The 19,573-nt window shown below is 52.9% G+C and overlaps 1 protein-coding gene across 3 annotated transcripts in view; it reads right to left on the bottom strand.

The window, feature by feature from the left end:
- Window positions 1-3,870: 3,870 nt before the first annotated feature.
- The window catches only part of TNFRSF9 (TNF receptor superfamily member 9), a 36,476-nt gene continuing 20,773 nt past the window's right edge, over window positions 3,871-19,573 (bottom strand). For all 3 annotated transcript variants that reach the window (XM_051856886.2, XM_070077057.1, XM_008265973.4), the window contains 4 exons: window positions 19,165-19,231; window positions 17,144-17,268; window positions 16,515-16,649; window positions 3,871-5,194 (listed from right to left, as the gene is read on the bottom strand). In XM_051856886.2, the coding sequence (XP_051712846.2) occupies window positions 5,106-5,194; window positions 16,515-16,649; window positions 17,144-17,268; window positions 19,165-19,231 (416 nt within the window). In that variant the 3' untranslated portion in view covers window positions 3,871-5,105. The remainder of the gene's footprint in view (window positions 5,195-16,514; window positions 16,650-17,143; window positions 17,269-19,164; window positions 19,232-19,573) is intronic.

The following is a 19,573-nucleotide window of genomic DNA, read 5'->3' as shown; positions in this document are numbered from 1 at the left end:
ACCCCCAAATGGGATTATTTTATTCTTCTCAGTTTTTTTTTTAACTGTCTTTTGGGGGAAAGATGACTCATACTCCATGTTCCTGTTTTTTGGTTTTTGTGCTTTTTTTTTTTTTTTTTTTGACAGGCAGAGTTAGACAATGAGAGAGAGAGAGAGACAGAGAGAAAGGTCTTCCTTCCATTGGTTCACCCCCCAAATGACCACTACGGTCGGCGCTGCACCAATCCGAAGCCAGGAGCCAGGTGCTTCCTCCTGGTCTCCCATGTGAGCGCAGGGCCCAAGCACTTGGGCCATCCTCCACTGCCTTCCCGGGCCACAGCAGAGAGCTGGACTGGAAGGGGGCAGCTGGGACAGAATCTGGTGCCCCAACAGGACTAGAACCCGGTGTGCCGGCGCCGCAGGTGGAGGATTAGCCAAGTGAGCTGCGGCGCAGGCCCATGTTCCTGTTTTTCATTTGTAACTTTTACACACATTTTATCAAAATACAATACAAGGGGTCGTCAAAAAAGTTCATGGAAAATGTGTAGTATGAAAAAACACATAGATTTCAGAAATGTTTGTGCCGAAATAAACTTACCTTTTCATTCCATTCCCCCTGCATCTTTGAAGTGCCCTCAAATCCCGTGATAAAGGCGTCACGCAGCCTGTGCCATAAGCTCAGCCTCCCCAGGTCAGAATTTTCTCTCCACGTGGCCACCCGCCAAAGCCAAGAGAAACCATTTGAGAACGTTTAGCATCACGAACAAGTTGTTTTCTCTGCCTTCCAATGTATGTTTCCTCCAAAAAGCTATTTGATAAAACTCAACACCCATTCATGGAAGAAAGAGAAAGAAGCCCTCTTCACAAGCCAGGAATAGAAGAAAACATCGTAATCTGATCAAGCTTAGTTCAAAAACCACCAACGGATCACGTGCAAAAGGAAACAGACTCTCACGGCACTGGAGGCCGGGCCATCCGTGAGGCAGGAAGCCGCGCCGGGGAAATAAGCACTGGGGACGGGCGCTGTGCGGTGGTTAAGCTGCACTGGAGACGCCCGCACCCCAGATCAGAGTCGTGGCTACCCCGTGCTCCCAGTCCAGTTTCCTGCACATCCTGCAAGGCAGTGGAAGATGGCCCAAGTGCTTGGGCCCACATAGGAGACCCGAACGGAGTTCTGGCTCCTGGCTCCAGCCTGGCTTAGCTCTGGCTGGTTCTGGGCATTGGGGAGTGTAACAGCGATGGTGTGGCACTGGCACAGGATGAGCAAACTGACAATGGAGCAGAACAGCGTCCGGAGCAGCCCCACACCTGCAGGGCCACAGGGAGAAGACACAGTGTTGAATACACGGTGCTGGGGTGCGCGTGACCCACGTGCACAACCCAACAACCAATCCCTGACAGTCTAAACTCAGAGACAAAACACAAAACATACAACTCGGGGTCGGCGCTGTGGTGCAGCAGGTAAAGCCGCAGCCTGCAGCACCAGCATCCCATATGGGCGCCAGTTCAAGTCCCAGCTGCTCCACTTCTTTTTTTTTTTTATTTTTTTATTTTTGACAGGCAGAGTAGACAGTGAGAGAGACAGACAGAGAGAAAGGTCTTCCTTTTGCCATTGGTTCACCCTCCAATGGCCGCCGTGGCCAGCGTGCTGCGCCCACGCACCGCGCTGATCCGATGGCAGGAGCCAGGTACTTATCCTGGTCTCCCATGGGGTGCAGGGCCCAAGTACTTGGGCCATCCTCCACTGCCGTCCCGGGCCACAGCAGAGAGCTGGCCTGGAAGAGGGGCAACCGGGACAGAATCCGGCGCCCTCACCGGGACTAGAACCCGGTGTGCCGGCGCTGCAAGGTGGAGGATTAGCCTAGTGAGCTGCGGCGCCGGCCTCAAGTCCCAGCTGCTCCACTTCTGATCCAGCTCCCTGCTAATGCACCTGGGCAAGCAGCGGAAAGATGGCTTAAGTCCCTGGGCCCCTGCACCCACATGGGAGACCTGGGAGAAGCTCCTGGCTTCTGGCTTCAGCCTGGCCCAGCCCTGGTCATTGCAGCCATTTGGGGAGTGAACCAGCAAATGAAAGATTTGTTTCTCTGACTCTCCTTCTCACTCTGCAACTCTTTCAAATAGATAAATATTTTTTTAAATCTGCACAAAAATAAACTTATATTTTAATTCTATTTTCCACAAACTTTTTGAATTATCCTTGGACTTACAACTGACCAAAGGTTATTACGTAGGGGCAGCTGTTTGGCCCAGCAGTTGCACTGGCTAAGATGCCTGCAGCCCATTTGGAGTCCCAGGATTCAATAAGCAGCTCCAGCTCATGCCTCCAGCTCCCTGCTAATGCCCACCCCGGAAGACAGTGATAGCGTGAGTCACGGGGACCCTACCACCCACTGGGAGACCTGCAATCAGTGCCCATTCCTGCCATGGCATGTGGGAACTGAAGTGCTGGATGGAGCGTCCTCTCTCTCTCTCACTCTCTCTACTCTCTCTCTCTCTCTCTATGCTTCTCAAATTCAAAAATAAAGATCAGGGGCCGGCGCTGTGCTGTAGCAGGTAAAGCCTCCGCCTGCAGTGCCGGCATCCCACATGAACACCAGTTTGAGTCCCGGCTGCTCCACTTCCAATCCAGCTCTCTGCTGTGGCCTGGGAAAGCAGTAGAAGATGGCCCAAGTGCTTGGGCCCCTGCACCCACATGGGAGACCCGGAAGAGCTCTTGGCTCCCGGCTTCAGATCAGCGCAGCCCTGGCCGTTGCAGTCATTTGGGGAGTGAACAGCAGATGGAAGACCTCTCTCTCTCTCTCTACCTACCTACCTCTGTAACTCTAACAAATAAATAAATTTTAAAAAAAGATTTTAAAAGACTATTTGTCTAGAATATATAATCCTAATGAATATGAAACAGACAACTAATATTTTTAAGAATTTTTTTTAATTTGAAAAGCAGAGTTATAGAGAAGCAAAGAGAAAGAGAGAGAGAGAGAGAGATCTTCCATCTGCTGGTTCACTCCCCAGATGGCCACAATGGCTGCAGCTGCGCCGATCTGAAGCCAGGAGTCAGGAACTACTCCCAGGCCTCCCACAGGGGTGCAAGGGCCCAAGGACTTGGGCCATCTTCTGCTGCTTTCCCAGGCCATAGCAGAGAGCTGGATGGGGAGTGGAGCCGCTGGGACTCCAACGGACACCCTTAGGGGATGTCGGCACTGCAGGCAGCGGCTTTACTCACTATGCCACAGCAATGGCCCCATAGACAACTAATTTTTAAAAACAGGCCAAAAAAAGGATCAGCAAATATTTCATAAAAAAGAAGCATAACTGGTATATAAACACGTGATACTCATTAGAAAACAAAAATTCAAAACAATACCACATTGCGATGCCATTTTATACCCACTGGATGACCCAGAGTAAGGGCGTCTGGTATACTGGAGGGGGCGACGTGGATCAACAGCACACTGCATGAGTTGGTGTCTTGTCACAGTAACAGACACTCGAAAGAAGCTACGTACGAAAGAGACTGATTGTTGGCTCCTGCCTTTGGAGGTGCACACTCGAGGACCGTTGGTTCAGCCCCTCCCTGTGCCATGATGACCCCTTGCCTCTGCAGGATGCCTGGCGTGGCTGCGTGACTCGCTCTAGACACTGGCATCAGCCAACTGGAGAACTACAAAGGGTCAGCGTTCTGAGTACAAGCTGCTCCCCCCGCTCACCCCTGGGTGAACTCAGAGGACAGAGCCACAGCCAGTCTGCAGCAGCACCCATGGCCCCAAGAAATGACCTTTGCTGTGCTGTCACCTATGAGATTTGGGGGCCATTCAGTATGTCTGTCTTGTCAGAGCACGGACGTTCCCCCAACTGAGCAGGAATCCTGAGGCCGGAAACGAACACAGGAACCCCAGCTAAGAAGGGAGTTTATTAGGGCGACCTACGTTCAGGACTCCAGACCAGGGCGGGCGCGCAGCCTGGGGACAGCTGTGGCAGGGCCACGCAGGATGGCAGAGGCACTGGCTTACACGGGTTTACACGGGTTTACATAAGCTTACACGGGTTTACACGGGTTTACATAAGCTTACACGGGTTTACACGTCTCCAAGCCAGCAGGGCTCGGGGCAGGAGCTTTGTGAACGACACTGCTTCACTGTTACTCAGAGTCAGCCCCTCAGGCATCTTGCTGAGCTGTCCACCTCATCAGAAAGGCTTGCGATTGCCCTTGAACTTCACGGCAGGAGAGTGGGGCCACCGGACCCACAGCGGCCGGCGTCCTGAGAGATGGCGTCATGTGGCTGTGGTCCTGTCGTGTCCTGGCTGAGGCACGCCCAGCCCCTGAGGTTGGGCGCTCACGTGCCCTACGTGATCCAGAAACTCCAGAAGTTTTCCTAGAGACGCGTAAGAGAACATTCTTAGCGACACTGTTCATGACTGCAAACGCCTGAGACGACCTGAAGATCCCTTGACAGGGACGGGGTTAATAAATTATGACCCATCTGCAAAGCGAATGGAATGCATCAAGTCACAGACGACAACACGACTGGGCCTTCTAGAGACAACCCTGAGAGACCAGAGCAGGCCGCGGGAGTCTGCAGGACCGCACGGATTTCATGAAGCTCAGAGACGCAAAACTGAACTCCGGGGCTCCTGATCACCACTCACGGCAACAGACTGCTTCAGAACAAGGAAAACAATCAAAATTCCTAAGACGAGGGGACCAGCACACTGATGACCCCCTGACCTCGCCGTGACCCTCCAGGGGAGGGGGTCATTGTGTTAAAAGACAGAATGAGGGGCAACAGCAGGAACCCGTCCACATCTTATGGCTGATTGTCACGTGCCACGTCAGCACACAACTTGCCCTGAATCGTGATGACCATGTTAGCCGAACCATCAGCCCATGCGGTAGAAGTCAAACTCTCATTTTCTTTGGATTTAAAAACAAAACAAAATTAGCCCCTCCTGTGAAGAAGATTCTAGAAAATGCCCCCTCTGTCCCCCGCATCTGCTAAGGGTGGTGCAAATTTGACGGCCAGTTGGTTGGCATTCAGAAAAAACTGGGCAAGGTGGTCGTGGGTGTCCTGTCAGGTGGTTTTCACATCAGAGACGCAGTCACCCGTGCTTCCCGTGGGGCTCCCACTTCACGGTTCATATCCACCCTCCTCTTCCTCCGGAAACTGGCAGCTGCAGGCGTCTTCCTCTTGGGCAGTTTGTATCGGTTTCATAAACGCTGGAAAACAATTGAACAGTGCGCGCGTGTTGCTGTCTGTGTGCAGCACGCAACCCTCGCCTTCCACACCCAGTGGCCAAGGGGCGTCTCAGCAGGGAGCACCCTCTCCCTCCCTCAGCGTCAATAAACTCCTCCCCGAGGCAGACAGCGAGACGAGCCCCCCTCTGGGTTATCTAAGACTTCTTCCACCCACCAAAGCCTTCTATTAAAAACCTTTCCTCATTTTCTACGATGGCTTAGAGAAAGCCTTGAGCGCACACCACTATTAGCCAGCCCCAAACACAGCTGAAATTTCCATGCCCAGCACATATTTCCGCCCCGACGGCGACTCAGACTACAGACCTTTCTTGTGAACGGGATACTGTGGCTTCCAGGTTGTACGGAAACCCCCACCAGTAAGCAGCTGGTTTGTGCGTCAGCTCCCAGGTCTGCTGTTCACGTGAAGTATTTGTGTCCCTGCTGAGCAACTGTCAACCCTAAGCAAGTTTTTCTTTGTAGCCCAACAAAGCAGAAGGCCCTCCTCCATTTTCATGCTTGCTACCACTGGAAGCAAACTCAGGGGCAAGGACTAGGTGTAGCAGTTAAGCTGTCATCGCCCCCTGTCACAGAGGCTGATCGCGACACCTGGCACTGCTCCTGATCCAGCTCCGGCCGCTGCACACCCCAGGAGGCAGTGGCGGTGACCCAACTCCTTGGGTTCCTGCCCCCACGTGGGAGGTCGGGTGGAGTTTCTGGCTCTTGGTTTCAGCCCCAGGCAGAGGTCACTGCAGGGGTCTAGCAAGTAAACCACTGGATGGGGTCTCTCTCTCTCTCCATCAATCTGACTCTCTCTGTCTCAAAAGAATAGAACTGTAAGCACAACCAGCCAACCACACCATGTCCCAGAATGTATAAAAGGGCAGCATGACTGTCAGAGAGAGCGACGGGTATCTTCTGAAGCCGTGCCAGAGATGAACTGCAGGGTGGATAGGTGCCTCTGTGAAGAGGGAGCTGCCACGCGTCCCCACAGCCTTCCTGCTCAGCACCATGGAGAAGCCCGGCCATTCCGCACAGCACCCACAAGAAGGCTCTGAGAGGTGCCAAGAAGACGGCACACCAGCTAGGGCTCCGGGCCCCAGGAACAACCTGGCAGTGAGCTTCCTGGGTCCACTTTCTGCTTCCAACGCCACAGACCAGGAACCAGAGAAGCCAGCATCCTAGAGATGCCAACAGGCAGAGACCCAGAGAGGCCGCTCTCCTGAGCTACAGGACTGGTTTAAATCCCAGCTGCTCCGCTTCTGATCCAGCTCCCCGTTAATGCACCTGGGAAAGCAAAGATGGCCCAAGTGCTTCAATCCTTGCCATTCAATTGGGAGACCCAGATGGGGTTCCAGATCCTGGCTTTGGTCTGGCCCAGTCCTGGCTCTTGTGGCCATTTGGGGAGTGAATCAGCAGATGAAATACTTCTCTCTCTCTCTCTCTCTCTCTCTCTCTCTCTCTCTCTAACTCTGCCTTTCAAATAAATAAAAATAAATCTTAAAAAAAAAGAAATAAAAAATCTATTGTTTTAGTATTAGGAAGGAAGTTTGAACGAGAAAAGGCAATTGACAGAGGAGAACACAACGCAGATGGAGGAATTACAAGAGAGGATTTAAGTTACTGGTCATAAAAATGCTTCTACCAGCGATTAGGAACACGTTTGAAACAAATGAAAAAGAATTTAAAAATACAGAAGAGAATCAAGTGTCAACCTGGAAACGACATTTCTTCCATGGACTCATTTGCAGAATGAAGAGGAGCAAGGGCAGAGGCGTTACCCAACCTGGAGGGGAGCCTGAGGACGTGCACCGGGGCGCACGGGGCTGGGACCCAGGCTGGGGCCCGTCCCTGGTCCCAGCAGGGGAGGAGAAGGAGACTCAGCCTGACGATGGGTATTTGAAGAACTCATATTTGAAATGTTCCTGGCAAAAGCCATTAAAAAAACAAACAAACAAAACAAACAAAAACCACAAAGCTGCAGATTCCAGAAGCAGAGTGAACACAAACAGATCCAGAAGCAGAGTGAACACAAACAGAACTAACCCGGAGAAGCCCACAGCAATGCACTTCAGAGCCAAGTGCTGAGAACAAAAGATGGAGGCGGATCTCTCGGGAGCAGCCAGAGGGAGGCCAGCGTCATGGTGGAGGGGAGCCAGGGCCGACCACAGCAGATTCCTGATCAGAAACACACAGGAGCGGGCACTCGGTGCAGCCGCCAAGACACCACTGGGGACACCGCACCCCACATTGGTTTGCCCGGGTTCGAGTCCCTGCTCCTCTGCTTCTGATCCAGCTTCCCGCTAACGTGCACCCCGGGAGGCATCAGATGAAGGCTGGGGAGCTTGGGTCCCTGCCCCCACGTGAGAGGCCTGGATGGAGCTCCCCACTCCCGGCTTCAGATCAGCCCACCCCCAGACATCCGTGGAGTCAATCAGTGGATGGAAGATCTCGCTGACATTTTCTCTCTGTCTCCCTGCCTTTCAAATAAAGTTAAAATGAATAGATAAATAAAATAGCTTTCAGTTTAAAAAGGAAAGAAAAGAAACCACATTGGCCAGAAGGAAGTAGCACTGTGTTTTTTTTCAAGAACTGAAAGTAGGGGCTGGCGCTGTGGCATAGAGGGCTAAGCTTCTGCCTGGAGTGTTGGCATCCCATATGGGCACAGGTTCAAGTCCCGGCTGCTCCACTTCTGATCCCGCTCTCTGCTGTGGCCTGGGAAAGCAGTAGAAGATGGCCCAAGTCCTTGGGCCCCTGCACCTGCACAAGAGACCCATAAGAAGCTCCAGGCTCCAGGGCCGGCAGAGTGGCTCACTTGGTTAATCCTCCACCTGAGGCACCGGCATCCCATATGGGTGCCAGGTTCTAGTCCCGGTTGCTGCTCTTCCAGTCCAGCTCTCTGCTGTGGCCTGGGAGGGCAGTGGAGGATGGCCCAAGTGCTTGTGCACCCGCATGGGAGACCAGGAAGAAGCACCTGGCTCCTGGCTTCAGATTGGCGCAGCGCCAGCTGTAGCGGCCATTTGGAGAGTGAACCAATGGAAGGAAGACCTTTCTCTCTGTCTCTTTCTCACTGTCTATAACTCTACCTGTCAAATAAATTTTTTAAAATTATTTTAAAAAAATCTGCAACCCAAGACTAGCAAGCCTTCAGAAAATAACACGGGAAGGTTCTCCATCCTAGGGGCCTGGGGCTCGGTGGAGTTCCTACACATGACTCCCTCCCTAAGTGGGGGAAAGGCATGAATCAGACTTTATGGAAACCACACACTTGTCTTGGAAAAGCCATGAAGAGGATGGAAAGGGACAGAGTATTTACAAACCACAGATACAACGGACTCAAAGAATTCTCAGATCTTCCTTTCTCTCTAACTTTGCCTGTCAAAAAAAAAAAAAAAAAAAAAAGCCGGCGCCGCAGCTCACTAGGCTAATCCTCCGCCTGCGGCGCCGGCACCCTGGGTTCTAGTTCCGGTCGGGGCGCCAATTCTGTCCTGGTTGCCCCTCTTCCAGGCCAGCTCTCTGCTGTGGCCCGGGAAGGCAGTGGAGGATGGCCCAAGTGCTTGGGCCCTGCACCCGCATGGGAGACCGGGAGGAAGCACCTGGCTCCTGGCTTCGGATTGGGGCGTAGCGGCCATTTGGGGGGTGAACCCATGGAAGGAAGACCTTTCTCTCTGTCTCTCTCACTGTCTAACTCTGCCTGTTAAAAAAAAAAAATTCTCCAATCTCAATAGTATAACAAATAATCCAGTCAGAAAAATGGGCAAAAGATGCGAAGGAACTGTTCACTGGCCAAGATATCAAACTGGAAAATAAACCCTCAGAAAGACGTTCGCCCCAGGCACGTGCAGACGAAAGGCCAGTGAGCTATCGCCGCCGCCCGGCAGAACGTCTGACATTAGAGACTGCGTGACAGCGTGCTGCAAGGGGCAGTGCCGTGGCTCGTGGGTCAAACAGCCATCGTTGCGTCCTCACCGGCAGCCTGTATGGGAGTGCCCATTTGTCCCAGCTACTCTGCTCCCAACCCAGCTTCCTGCTAACGTGTCTGGGTGGCAGCAGGTGGCGGCTCAAATACTCTCTCTCTCTCCCCCATCTTTCAAATAAATAAGCAATTTTTAAATGCTAGCAGTGGTACCGGCACTGTGGCATAGCGGGATAAGCAGCACTGGCATCCCACATGGGCACAGGTTAGAGTGCAGCTCATGCGCCCGGGAAAGCAGTGGAAGATGGCCCAAGGCCTTGGGCCCCTGCACCCACGTGAGAGACCTGGGAGGAGCTCCTGGCTCCTGGGTTTTAGGCTGGCCCAGCTCCAGCTCTTGTGGCCATTTAGGGAGAGAAGCAGTGGATGGAAGAAGATCTCTCTCTCTCTCTCTCTCTCTCTCTCTGTAAGTCTTCCTATCAAATAAACAAACAAATTTTTTTGTAGCTTTTTTTTTTTTTTTTTTTTTTGACAGGCAGAGTGGACAGTGAGAGAGAGAGACAGAGAGAGAAAGGTCTTCCTTTTGCCGTTGGTTCACCCTCCAATGGCCGCCGCTGCAGCCGGCGCACCGCGCTGATCCTGGCAGGAGCCAGGAGCCAGGTGCTTTTTCCTGGTCTCCCATGGGGTGCAGGGCCCAAGCACCTGGGCCATCCTCCACTGCACTCCCTGGCCATAGCAGAGAGCTGGCCTGGAAGAGGGGCGACCGGGACAGAATCCGGCGCCCCAACCGGGACTAGAACCCGGTGTGCCGGCGCCGCTAGGCGGAGGATTAGCCTAGTGAGCCACGGTGCCGGCTTAACAAACAAATTTTTTAAAAAGATCACAAAAAAGACAAGGACGTCTACTTTGAAAAAAAAAAATGCCAGCAGTGATGCAGAGAACTTGGGTCTCCCAAGGACTGCTGGTGAGAGCGTAAAATGGTACAATTCCTCTATTAAAAAATGAAACAAACCAATTGCACCTTGGGACATGTATCTTAGAGCTGTGGGAACTTCTGTCCCCCCAGCCCTGTCCACGAGTGTCCACAGCCGCCTTCTATGTAACAAATGCTGCAAACAACCAGAACACGGCTGGGGCGGACCGCGCCTGGCTGCACTGTGGAAGGCTACTCTGCAGTGAGAAGCGGGAGCTGCTGAGGCCCACACCAACCCGAGTGGACCCCCAGGGCGGGACGCTGCAGGAGAAAATCCAACCTGAAAAGGCCACAGAGCGACCAGGGGACTTCAGGAAGTCTGTGGGGGAAATGGAATTAAAAATGAGTAAGGGGGCCGGCGCCGCGGCTCACTAGGCTAATCCTCCGCCTAGCGGCGCCGGCACACCGGGTTCTAGTCCCGGTCGGGGCGCTGGATTCTGTCCCGGTTGCCCCTCTTCCAGGCCAGCCCTCTGCTGTGGCCAGGGAGTGCAGTGGAGGATGGCCCAGGTGCTTGGGCCCTGCACCCCATGGGAGACCAGGAAAAGCACCTGGCTCCTGGCTCCTGCCATCGGATCAGCGCGGTGCGCCGGCCGCAGCACGCCGGCCGCGGCGGCCATTGGAGGGTGAACCAACGGCAAAGGAAGACCTTTCTCTCTGTCTCTCTCTCTCACTGTCCACTCTGCCTGTCAAAAAAAAAAAAAAAAAAAAATGAGTAAGGGGACCGGTGCTGTGGCACAGCGGATTAAAGCCACCACCTGCAGTGCCGGCATCCCATATGGGTGCCAGTTCGAGTACCAGCTGCTCCTCTTCCCATCCAGCTCTCTGCTGTGGCCTGGAAAAGCAGTGGAAGATGGCCCAAGTCCTTAGGCCCCTGCACCCACGTGGGAGACCCGGAAGAAGCTCCTGGCTCCTGGCCTTGGATTGTGCAGCTCTGGCCATTGCAGCCAATTGGGGAGTGAAACAGCGGATGAAAGACCTCTCTCTCTCTCTCTCTCTCTCTCTCTCTGTCTCTCTGCCTCTGCCTCTATGTAACTCTGCCTTTCAAATAAATAAATAAATCTTAAAAAAAAATAAGTGTATTTGGGGGCCAAAAACCTGGAAATCCAAGCACATGAGGAGTATTCAAAAAGTTCATGGAAAGTGGATGTCATGAAAAAAACTGCATGAATTCCAAATTTTTGCATCAAAATAAATGCATCTGTCTCTTAATTCTGTTTTCCACAAACTCTTTGAAGTGTCCTTAGTTGATCCCATTTGTGTAGCATTCCCCAAAGGATAAAAGTATAGAGAGGGGAAACAGACTGCTGGTGGCCAGGGGGCAGGGTGGGAGGGCAGGGGGCAAGGTGGGGGGGTGGGGTGGGAGGGGAGGGGGCAAGGTGGGGGGCGGGGTAGGAGGGGAGGGGGCACGGGGGGGGCAGGGTGGGAGGGGAGGGGGCAAGGTAGGGGGCGGGGTGGGAGGGGAGGGGCAAGGTGGGGGGGCGGGGTGGGAGGGCAGGGGGCAAGGTGGGGGGCGGGGAGCACGGTGGGGGCAGGTGGGGGGCAGGGTGGGAGAAGAGGGGGCAGGTGTGGCAGGGGAGGGGCTGCAGGAGGGAGAGCTTGATGGTTCTGTTCTGATTGTGCCGATGTTTACACAGACCTGCACACATGATAAAATGACCTACAACTATGCACACGATGTGCCATGTCAATTTCCTGGCTTTGATGTTGTACTATTTAAGATTTTACTGTATTTGCAATTTCCTGGAAAACTATATTGCGAAATACAAAGTTTTTTAAATGGCCTTGGGCAGGCACCGTGGTTCAGCGGGACAAGCTTGGGAGCCCGGCTTCCCATACCCGTATCGGAGTGTCTGGAGTCGAGTTCTACCTCCACTTCCTATCCAGTCCCACTAACGTGCATCCTGGAAACAGCAGGTCCCGGCCACCCACACGGAGACTAGGATTGAATTCGTGGCCCTGGCTTCAGCTTGGTCCAGGCCCTGGCTGTCGGGCATTTGGGGAGTGAGCCTGCTGGTAGAAAATTATCTCGGCCGGCGCCGCAGCTCACTAGGCTAATCCTCCGCCTAGCGGCGCCGGCACACCGGGTTCGAGTCCCGGTTGGGGCGCCGGATTCTGTCCCGGTTGCCCCTCTTCCAGGCCAGCTCTCTGCTGTGGCCAGGGAGTGCAGTGGAGGATGGCCCAGGTGCTTGGGCCCTGCACCCCATGGGAGACCAGGAAAAGCACCTGGCTCCTGGCTCCTGCCATCGGATCAGCGCGGTGCGCCGGCCGCAGCGCGCCAGCCGCGGCGGCCATTGGAGGGTGAACCAACGGCAAAAGGAAGACCTTTCTCTCTGTCTCTCTCTCTCACTGTCCACTCTGCCTGTCAAAAAATAAAAAAAATAAAAAAATAAAAAAAAATAAAAAAAAGAAAATTATCTCACTCTCGCTCTGCTTTTCAAATAAATAAAAATAAATTAGCTTTTAAAAATTACCTAAAAGGGGTCGACATTGTGGCGTAGCAGGTAAAGCCAACTGCCTGTGACACCAGCATCCCACATGGGCTCTGGTTCAATTCCTGGCTGCTCCACTTCTGATCCAGCTCCCTGCTGATGCGCCTGGGAGAGCAGCGGAAGATGGCCCAAGTCCTTGAGCCCGGTACCCACATGAGAGACCCAGATGAGGCTCCTGACTCCTGGTTTCAGCCTTGCACAGCCCTGGCCATTGCGACCATTTGGGGAGTGAACCAGCGGATGAAAGACCTCTCTTTCTCTGTCTCTGTCTCTGTCTTTCTCTCTCTCTCTGTCTCCCCCCTCCATAACTCTGTCTTTCAAATAAATAAATCTTTTTTAAAATACCTAAAATTTTAAACAGTGGATTACAGTTCCATTGTAACTCCCTAACTACCCATTTAAGCTCTGAAAAGCATTCCTGTAAAGCACTTTGCTGTATTCTGGGGTGAGATGGGAGGATAACGCAGCAGACCAGGATTCGGTGAGAGCTTTGGGGTTTACATTAGAGGTGGGGCCTCACAGAAGAATGGGAGCACAAAGCAGCACCAGGAAAAGACATGGGCAGCACACGCACCGCGGACGGAGGAGCTACAGATCCGGAGGGGAGCACGGGTAACCCGGGGGAAGTGCTCAACAGGCCATTAGGGGCTTCTCAAAAGAGGAAAAGAGGAAATGCAAACAGCCAGCAGAGCCCGGGCCACAGTTAGGGCCGCAGTCGGCCTAGCGTTTAAGGAGCCACTTGGGACGCCTGCATCCCGTAGCAGAGCGCCTGCTGCTCCACTCCCCATTCCCGCTTCCTGCTGATGCACACCCTGTGAGGCAGCAGGTGAGGCTCAAGCGCTGTGTCCCTGCCACCCGCCTGGGAGACCGGGGTTAAGTCCCCAGCTCTCTGCTTCAGCCCAGCTCAGGCCTGGCATTTGGGGAATGAAATGGTAGATGGGAGTGCTCTCTCCCTCTCGCTCGCTCTCCCCGCCCCCCTGTCTCTCTGCCTCTCAAATAAATAAAAACTAATAATTGTAAAGGGGTGGGTGGCATGTAGCTTAGCCCCACGTCGCAGTACCTGGGTTCAGTGCATGGACTTGGCCCCTGACTCCAGCCATCTGCTAATGTAGGCTCTGAGCAGTAGCAGACGGTGCCTCAAGGGACTGTCAGCTGCCCTGGCCTCCCACTCCTGGCTCCTGGGTCCAGCTCAGGTCTAGCGCCAGCCATTGAAGGCATTTCAGGAGGAAAGCAAAAGGTAGGAGCTCTGTGTGTGTGTGTGTGTCTGTCTGTCTCTCTCTGTGTGTATACGTGTCTGCCTCTCAAAAAAAAAAGTTATTTAAAAGAAATATACAAAACTACAACAAGCTACTTATATCCTCCCATCAGACAGACAAAAATAGCCTGATGGGGGTGTGCGTCTGGTGCAGCTGCTGGGACCCCCTTGGGATGCCCACACGCCATACTGGAGCACCTGGGTTCAAGCCCGTTTCTACTTCCAATTCAGCTTCCTGCCAATGCCCCTGGGAGGCAGCAGGAAATGGCTCAAGTGCTTGGGTTCCTGCCACCCACGTGGGAGGCCCAGACGGAGTTTCAGGCCCCTGACTTTGGTAGGACCCAGCCTCAACTGTTGTAGGCCTTTGGGAAGTGAACCAGCAGACAGAAGTGTTCTCACGCTCTCTCTCTCTCTCTCTCTCTTTCAAATAAATAAAAATTGATTTAAAAGGTTTTAGAGTCTGCTGATACCAAGTGTTAGCAGGAATGTGCAGCGGGGACCACAACACACACTCCTCGTGTCTCAGCACTTGTATTCCTAGGTTCCAAAACAAACCGACACACAGACAGGCTCATGTGTCCTGAGATACCCAAACATATCGCACCATCGCTCTCTGTAACAGCCCCAACCTGGAAACAAGTCCGTGTCCACCACCAGCAGAACGAGAACCACGAGATCCACTCACTCAGCAGAGGGCAGAGGCAGTGGAGTCCCACAGCAGCCTGGTGGTGACGCCAGCTGTGACAGGCACGGCTGCCCAGAGCGCTGTGTTGTTGGGCAGCAAAACGACAAAGAGGAGCAAGGAAGTGGATACTGGGGAACTCTGGGTGCGGCTGGCAGCTGTGGGGAGCGAGGGCCGTGACCTGGAAGTGGAACGCCACGGGCTGCCCAGAGCAGGTCATGCGCTGCGTGCCGACCTGGGTGGGGCCAGGCAGGTGTTCACCTTACTGTGAGGGGTTCGGGGTGGGGTGCTTTTCTCTTAATTTTTAAGATTTACTTAGTTGAGAAACAAAGAGACAGACTATGAGAATGAGCATGCTGCCTCCTGCTAGTTCACTCCCCAAATGCCCACAGAGGACTGGGCTGGCCTGGGCTGGCCTGGGCTGGGACCAGCAGCCAGAAACACTATCCAGGTCCCCAACATGGGCGGCAGGAACCCAACCACTTGAGCCGTCACTGCTGCCTCCCAGGGTCTGCACAGCAGGAAGCTGGAGCCAGGAGCCAGAGCAGGGAAGTGAGCCGAGTGCCCTGCTGTGGGACGCGGGCACCTCAGCGGCTGGGCTGAACGCCCTCCCCACAGCAGTCTGCTGAGCTCTAGTTCAGCTCTGTAAACAGCACAGTGTGAACAGTCTTATAGTGCTTTTCTTTTTTTTTTTTTTATATTTTGCAGGCAGAGTGGACAGTGAGAGAGAGAGACAGAGAGAAAGGTCTTCCTTTGCCGTTGGTTCACCCTCCAATGGCCACTGCGGCTGGCGCGCTATGGCCGGCGCACCGCGCTGATCCAAAGCCAGGAGCCAGGTGCTTCTCCTGGTCTCCCATGGGGTGCAGGGCCCAAGCACTTGGGCCATCCTCCACTGCGCTCCTGGGCCACAGCAGAGAGCTGGCCTGGAAGAGGGGCAACCGGGACAGAATCCGGCACCCTGACCAGGACTAGAACCCGGGGTGCCGGTGCCACAGGTGGAGGATTAGCCTATTGAGCCACGGCGCCGGCCTATAGTGCTTTTCAAAGAAGCTTTAAACAAGTTAGTGTCGTACCTTTTCAGATAAGATTTCACTAATGTTTTCCTCCCAATCAGTGTAAACAATCTCCAAATATCACTCACTGGTCTGATTATGAAGTCTGGGGCACAATTTTGCCCTCTGAAAGCGACTCCTGTATGAGAATCTCTCTTACTAAATCTAGCCTGTTATCTCGTCCTTTGTTCTCCACAAAGATATAAAAACGGGTTGCTGCCATCCATGAACTCTGCCGGACAAACATCAACAGCTTTTGCCTGCAGGCCTGCCTCGTTCCAGGCCTCGCTGTGTTCCTTACTAGAATCCTGCTTGAACGAATGAATGAAATCCACCCTGAACCTTTTCATTTAATCCACATTGTGTTGGAGTAAACCCACTTCAAACTCGCTCCTAGCGCTCTGTGCCTTCCTCAAGTACAAGTCTAGACTCAGGTTAAGGTCCTTCACCACCCGAGGAGCGGTGTAGACGGGGTGACCGGCCTCGGCTGATTCCTCTTGGCCAGTGTGCTGCAGACACAACTGCACACGCACACAGGCACATGCAGCCATTCGATCCATCAGTGGCCCTAAGTTGTCACTGCCCCCGAACCCTGGCATACGCTTGGCCACCTCCCGGCTCTCTCTGCCCCAGCACTGTTGGCAGCGGCGCTGTCCTGTGCACTACTGGGGTGCAGCGGCATCCCAGGCCCCCCCACTAGATGCCAATGGCGCCCTTCCACCGCCCCCACCTCCGAGTGGTGACCACCATGACCGTTCCCGCTGCCAGATGTCCCTCCGTGACCTCCATAACTGTGACCACTGTCATTGTCTCTATTGCCAAATGTGCCCTGGCCCTGGGAGTGAAGCTGATCTTGCTTCAGGACCTTTTTGGAGCTTAGAAGAACATTTTTCCTTTACGCTAGGAAGAGCCCTGCCTGGGCAGAGTTCCGCGCGTCTTACGTTGTTTGAAGATGTACAGGAGTTTCTTCCTGCTCCGCTTGGCCAGAGAGAAATGGAGCACAAGGAAGAAGACCAGGAACAGCACCGCAGCCCACGTCAGCGCCAGGAGGAAGGGGATGACCTGTGGACTGTGCCCTGCGAAAGAGCAGAGGGGAGAGCTGTGCAGACGCACTCCAGCCGACGCACGCACGCTTGCACCCACACCGGAGACTCCTAAGCGCCCTAGGAGGCAGCGCCGTGGGCATCTCCAACCTGCTAACTTAGTGACCTTGAAAAGTTTTTAAAAAGACTTGATAGGTTTCTGGGAAGCCCACAAAAATTAAGCGGCTTTGCCCTTCTAAAGTAAGTATGGGGCTCGATAATCCCCTAATGACATTTATTAATAATTAATAAAGTGGGGCCCTGCATTCACATTCCTGGACCCCATCTGGGCTGAGTCTCAGCTTACGCTGCTTCCTCGTGTGTACGTCAGGCTGAACGGCAAATGCCAGAGACCAGGTGGATTTCTGAAGGCAGAGTGCCAGAAGGTGCATCGGGGTGCACACCGCAGGCGGAGATGCCAGACATCACCAGGGGCAGCCGTGCCACACCCGCTCTGACTGGAGCAGTAAGGCAGCTTCCGGGCTCACCTGCAGGCGGAGGCGGAGGCGAGGTGGTGGAGGAGGCACCTGGAGAGAAGCCGGGCGCGGTCGGTCCGCAGACCACATCGCTGTCCTTGGTCCCATTCACAAGCACAGGCCTCCCACCTGAACAGCTTAGAGAGGCCAAGGAACAGAGTGCAAGTGATCAAGGTGCGGAAGACTCCAGTGAAACCTGTGACATCACCTACCGATGAGGCAGCCTGGGACAAAGATATGTGGGCCTGGGGTCACAGGCCACGGGAGGACATTCTGAAACGCTTTCACGCGAGTGTCTGGCTTCCTTCAGCTTCCACTCGGCTCACCCCACCCGACCTCCTAACTGGGTCCTTCCTTCTTTCCAGTCCTGGTAGCCATACTGGGCTCCTTCTGTTTCCATGACGACAAAATGAAGGCTGGAGTCTCTCACCTCCAACTTCTCACTCATATTTGACCATCTCTGGTACACATGAAGGAATGTGTAAGTTATGGATTCTGGTATTAGCTTCAGAAAAATCAGGATTTGAGTCTGGGCCTGCCACTTGACAAGTGACCTTGGGCAAGCTGTGATATGTCACTCATCTACAAAACAAAGCCTGCCCCTGCTCCTGGGCCCATGGTGAAAGACAAATGAATGAACCCCAGTGACATATTTGTATATGGCCCACACACTCCATAGAGGGTAGCTGTTATCATCACTCTCACCACCATTATCTCCATCATCATCATCCTATCACCATCACCTCATCATTACATCACCATCATCATCATCATTATATCACCATCAGCATCATCACCATTGTCATGAACATCATTCTCACCCCCACCATCATCAACACCGTCACCATGAGCATTATCATACACCATCATTATCATACACCATCACCATCATCACCGTCACTATCACCACCATCATCACCACCATCATCACCACCATCAGCATCACCATTGTCATCATGCTCATCCCCACCATCATCACCATCATCACCTTCATCGTCACCATGGGCATTATCATACACCATCGTTATCATACCCCATCACCATCATCACCGTCATATCACCACCATCATCACCACCATCATCACCATCATCACCATCATCACCATCATCGTCACCATGGGCATTATCATACACCATCACCACCATCACCACCATCACCATCATATCACCATCGCATCATTACATCACCACCAACATCACCATCATAACCATCCTCACCACCATCAGCACCCCACTCACCATCATCTTCCTCACCAGTGCTGTTGCTAGGCCTTCCCTCTGCCCTTTAGCTGTCCTCTAAAGCCCAGCTCACCCGCTCTCCAGGCAGGCTCACCTATACCCTCTGAACAGCTCCTGTTATAAACCAACCCATTTGTAAAGTATAATAAAAATTATTTTCTAGTAAGAAAATCAAATGGAAAAACAACAAAGGCATAGAAAACATGAGGCCCAAATTCTTAGAACTAGTGTTGACAGACCGCAGGGCTGCACCAATCTGCCTAAAAGGTCTCCTTACGCTCACTTTTCACACCTGTACCGGTGCCGCCTCGGAGGGGCAACACAGGGCCCGAGGCTAGCACCTGTCCTCAGGGCACAGTCTGAGCAGCTGCGGTGCAGATCCCACAAGCCAGCAGTCACGCTGTCCTGGCTTTTCACCTTCTGTGGTGGCCGGGTACACCGGGATGCATGGCGTAGTCAGAAAGTAAGAGGCATACTTGACCCTTCTGTGTCACTCCCAGTGAACACGTGAGAATGGGCTAGTCAGCGGGGAAGGCAAGAGGCAGCCAAGAAAGCGAGAAGGAAACAGAACAGAGACCAGCCGAGGTGGAGGGGGCAGACCCTCGCTGGGAAATCTCAGTGCTTTGGGAGTTAGTTCTGGGGAAAGTGACTACTCTGCACCAACACTCCTAATAGTGTGTCCTATAGGTCTAGAGCTTCAGTTCTTCCGGTTCTTTAAAAAAGTTTGACTCAGAGCCTTTATCATGTAAGCAGAGGGGAATTGGCATTCGTTAACATAAGGAAGTAATACCTACTTTGTCCAGGGTTGACAGATGCCACCTTTCTGGTTGTTAAAGGAGCCAAAGGGACAGTCTTTGCAACCTTGCATGAAAATTAAAACAGTAACAAAATAAGCATTTTCTCCATTTCAGAACTGCTCCTGCGATGGACTGGACATAATAAAGTCGTTAACATGCTACAGCCTGCACAAACTGTTCAACAATTCTTAAAATAAAACCCTAAGATTCTTGGCTTTTATTCTTACTTTGAGCATTTTATGTGTCTAGAATATGTGAAGGTGCATGGTTTTGGTCATTAATCAATGTTCTGGTTTCCACATAGGAAAATAATGGAAATATTTTCCTGATTAAAATATGATATTACTACCAGGCGCTCAACGCAATGATTCATTACTTATTACTTTAAGGCTCTACAAATCTACTT

This window comes from Oryctolagus cuniculus, chromosome 7 (assembly GCF_964237555.1).
Source record: "Oryctolagus cuniculus chromosome 7, mOryCun1.1, whole genome shotgun sequence".
In the NCBI taxonomy this organism is placed as follows: Eukaryota; Metazoa; Chordata; class Mammalia; order Lagomorpha; family Leporidae; genus Oryctolagus; species Oryctolagus cuniculus.
The sequence above is the reverse complement of the archived record's forward strand: the minus strand, read 5'-3'. Positions and strand labels throughout refer to the sequence as shown.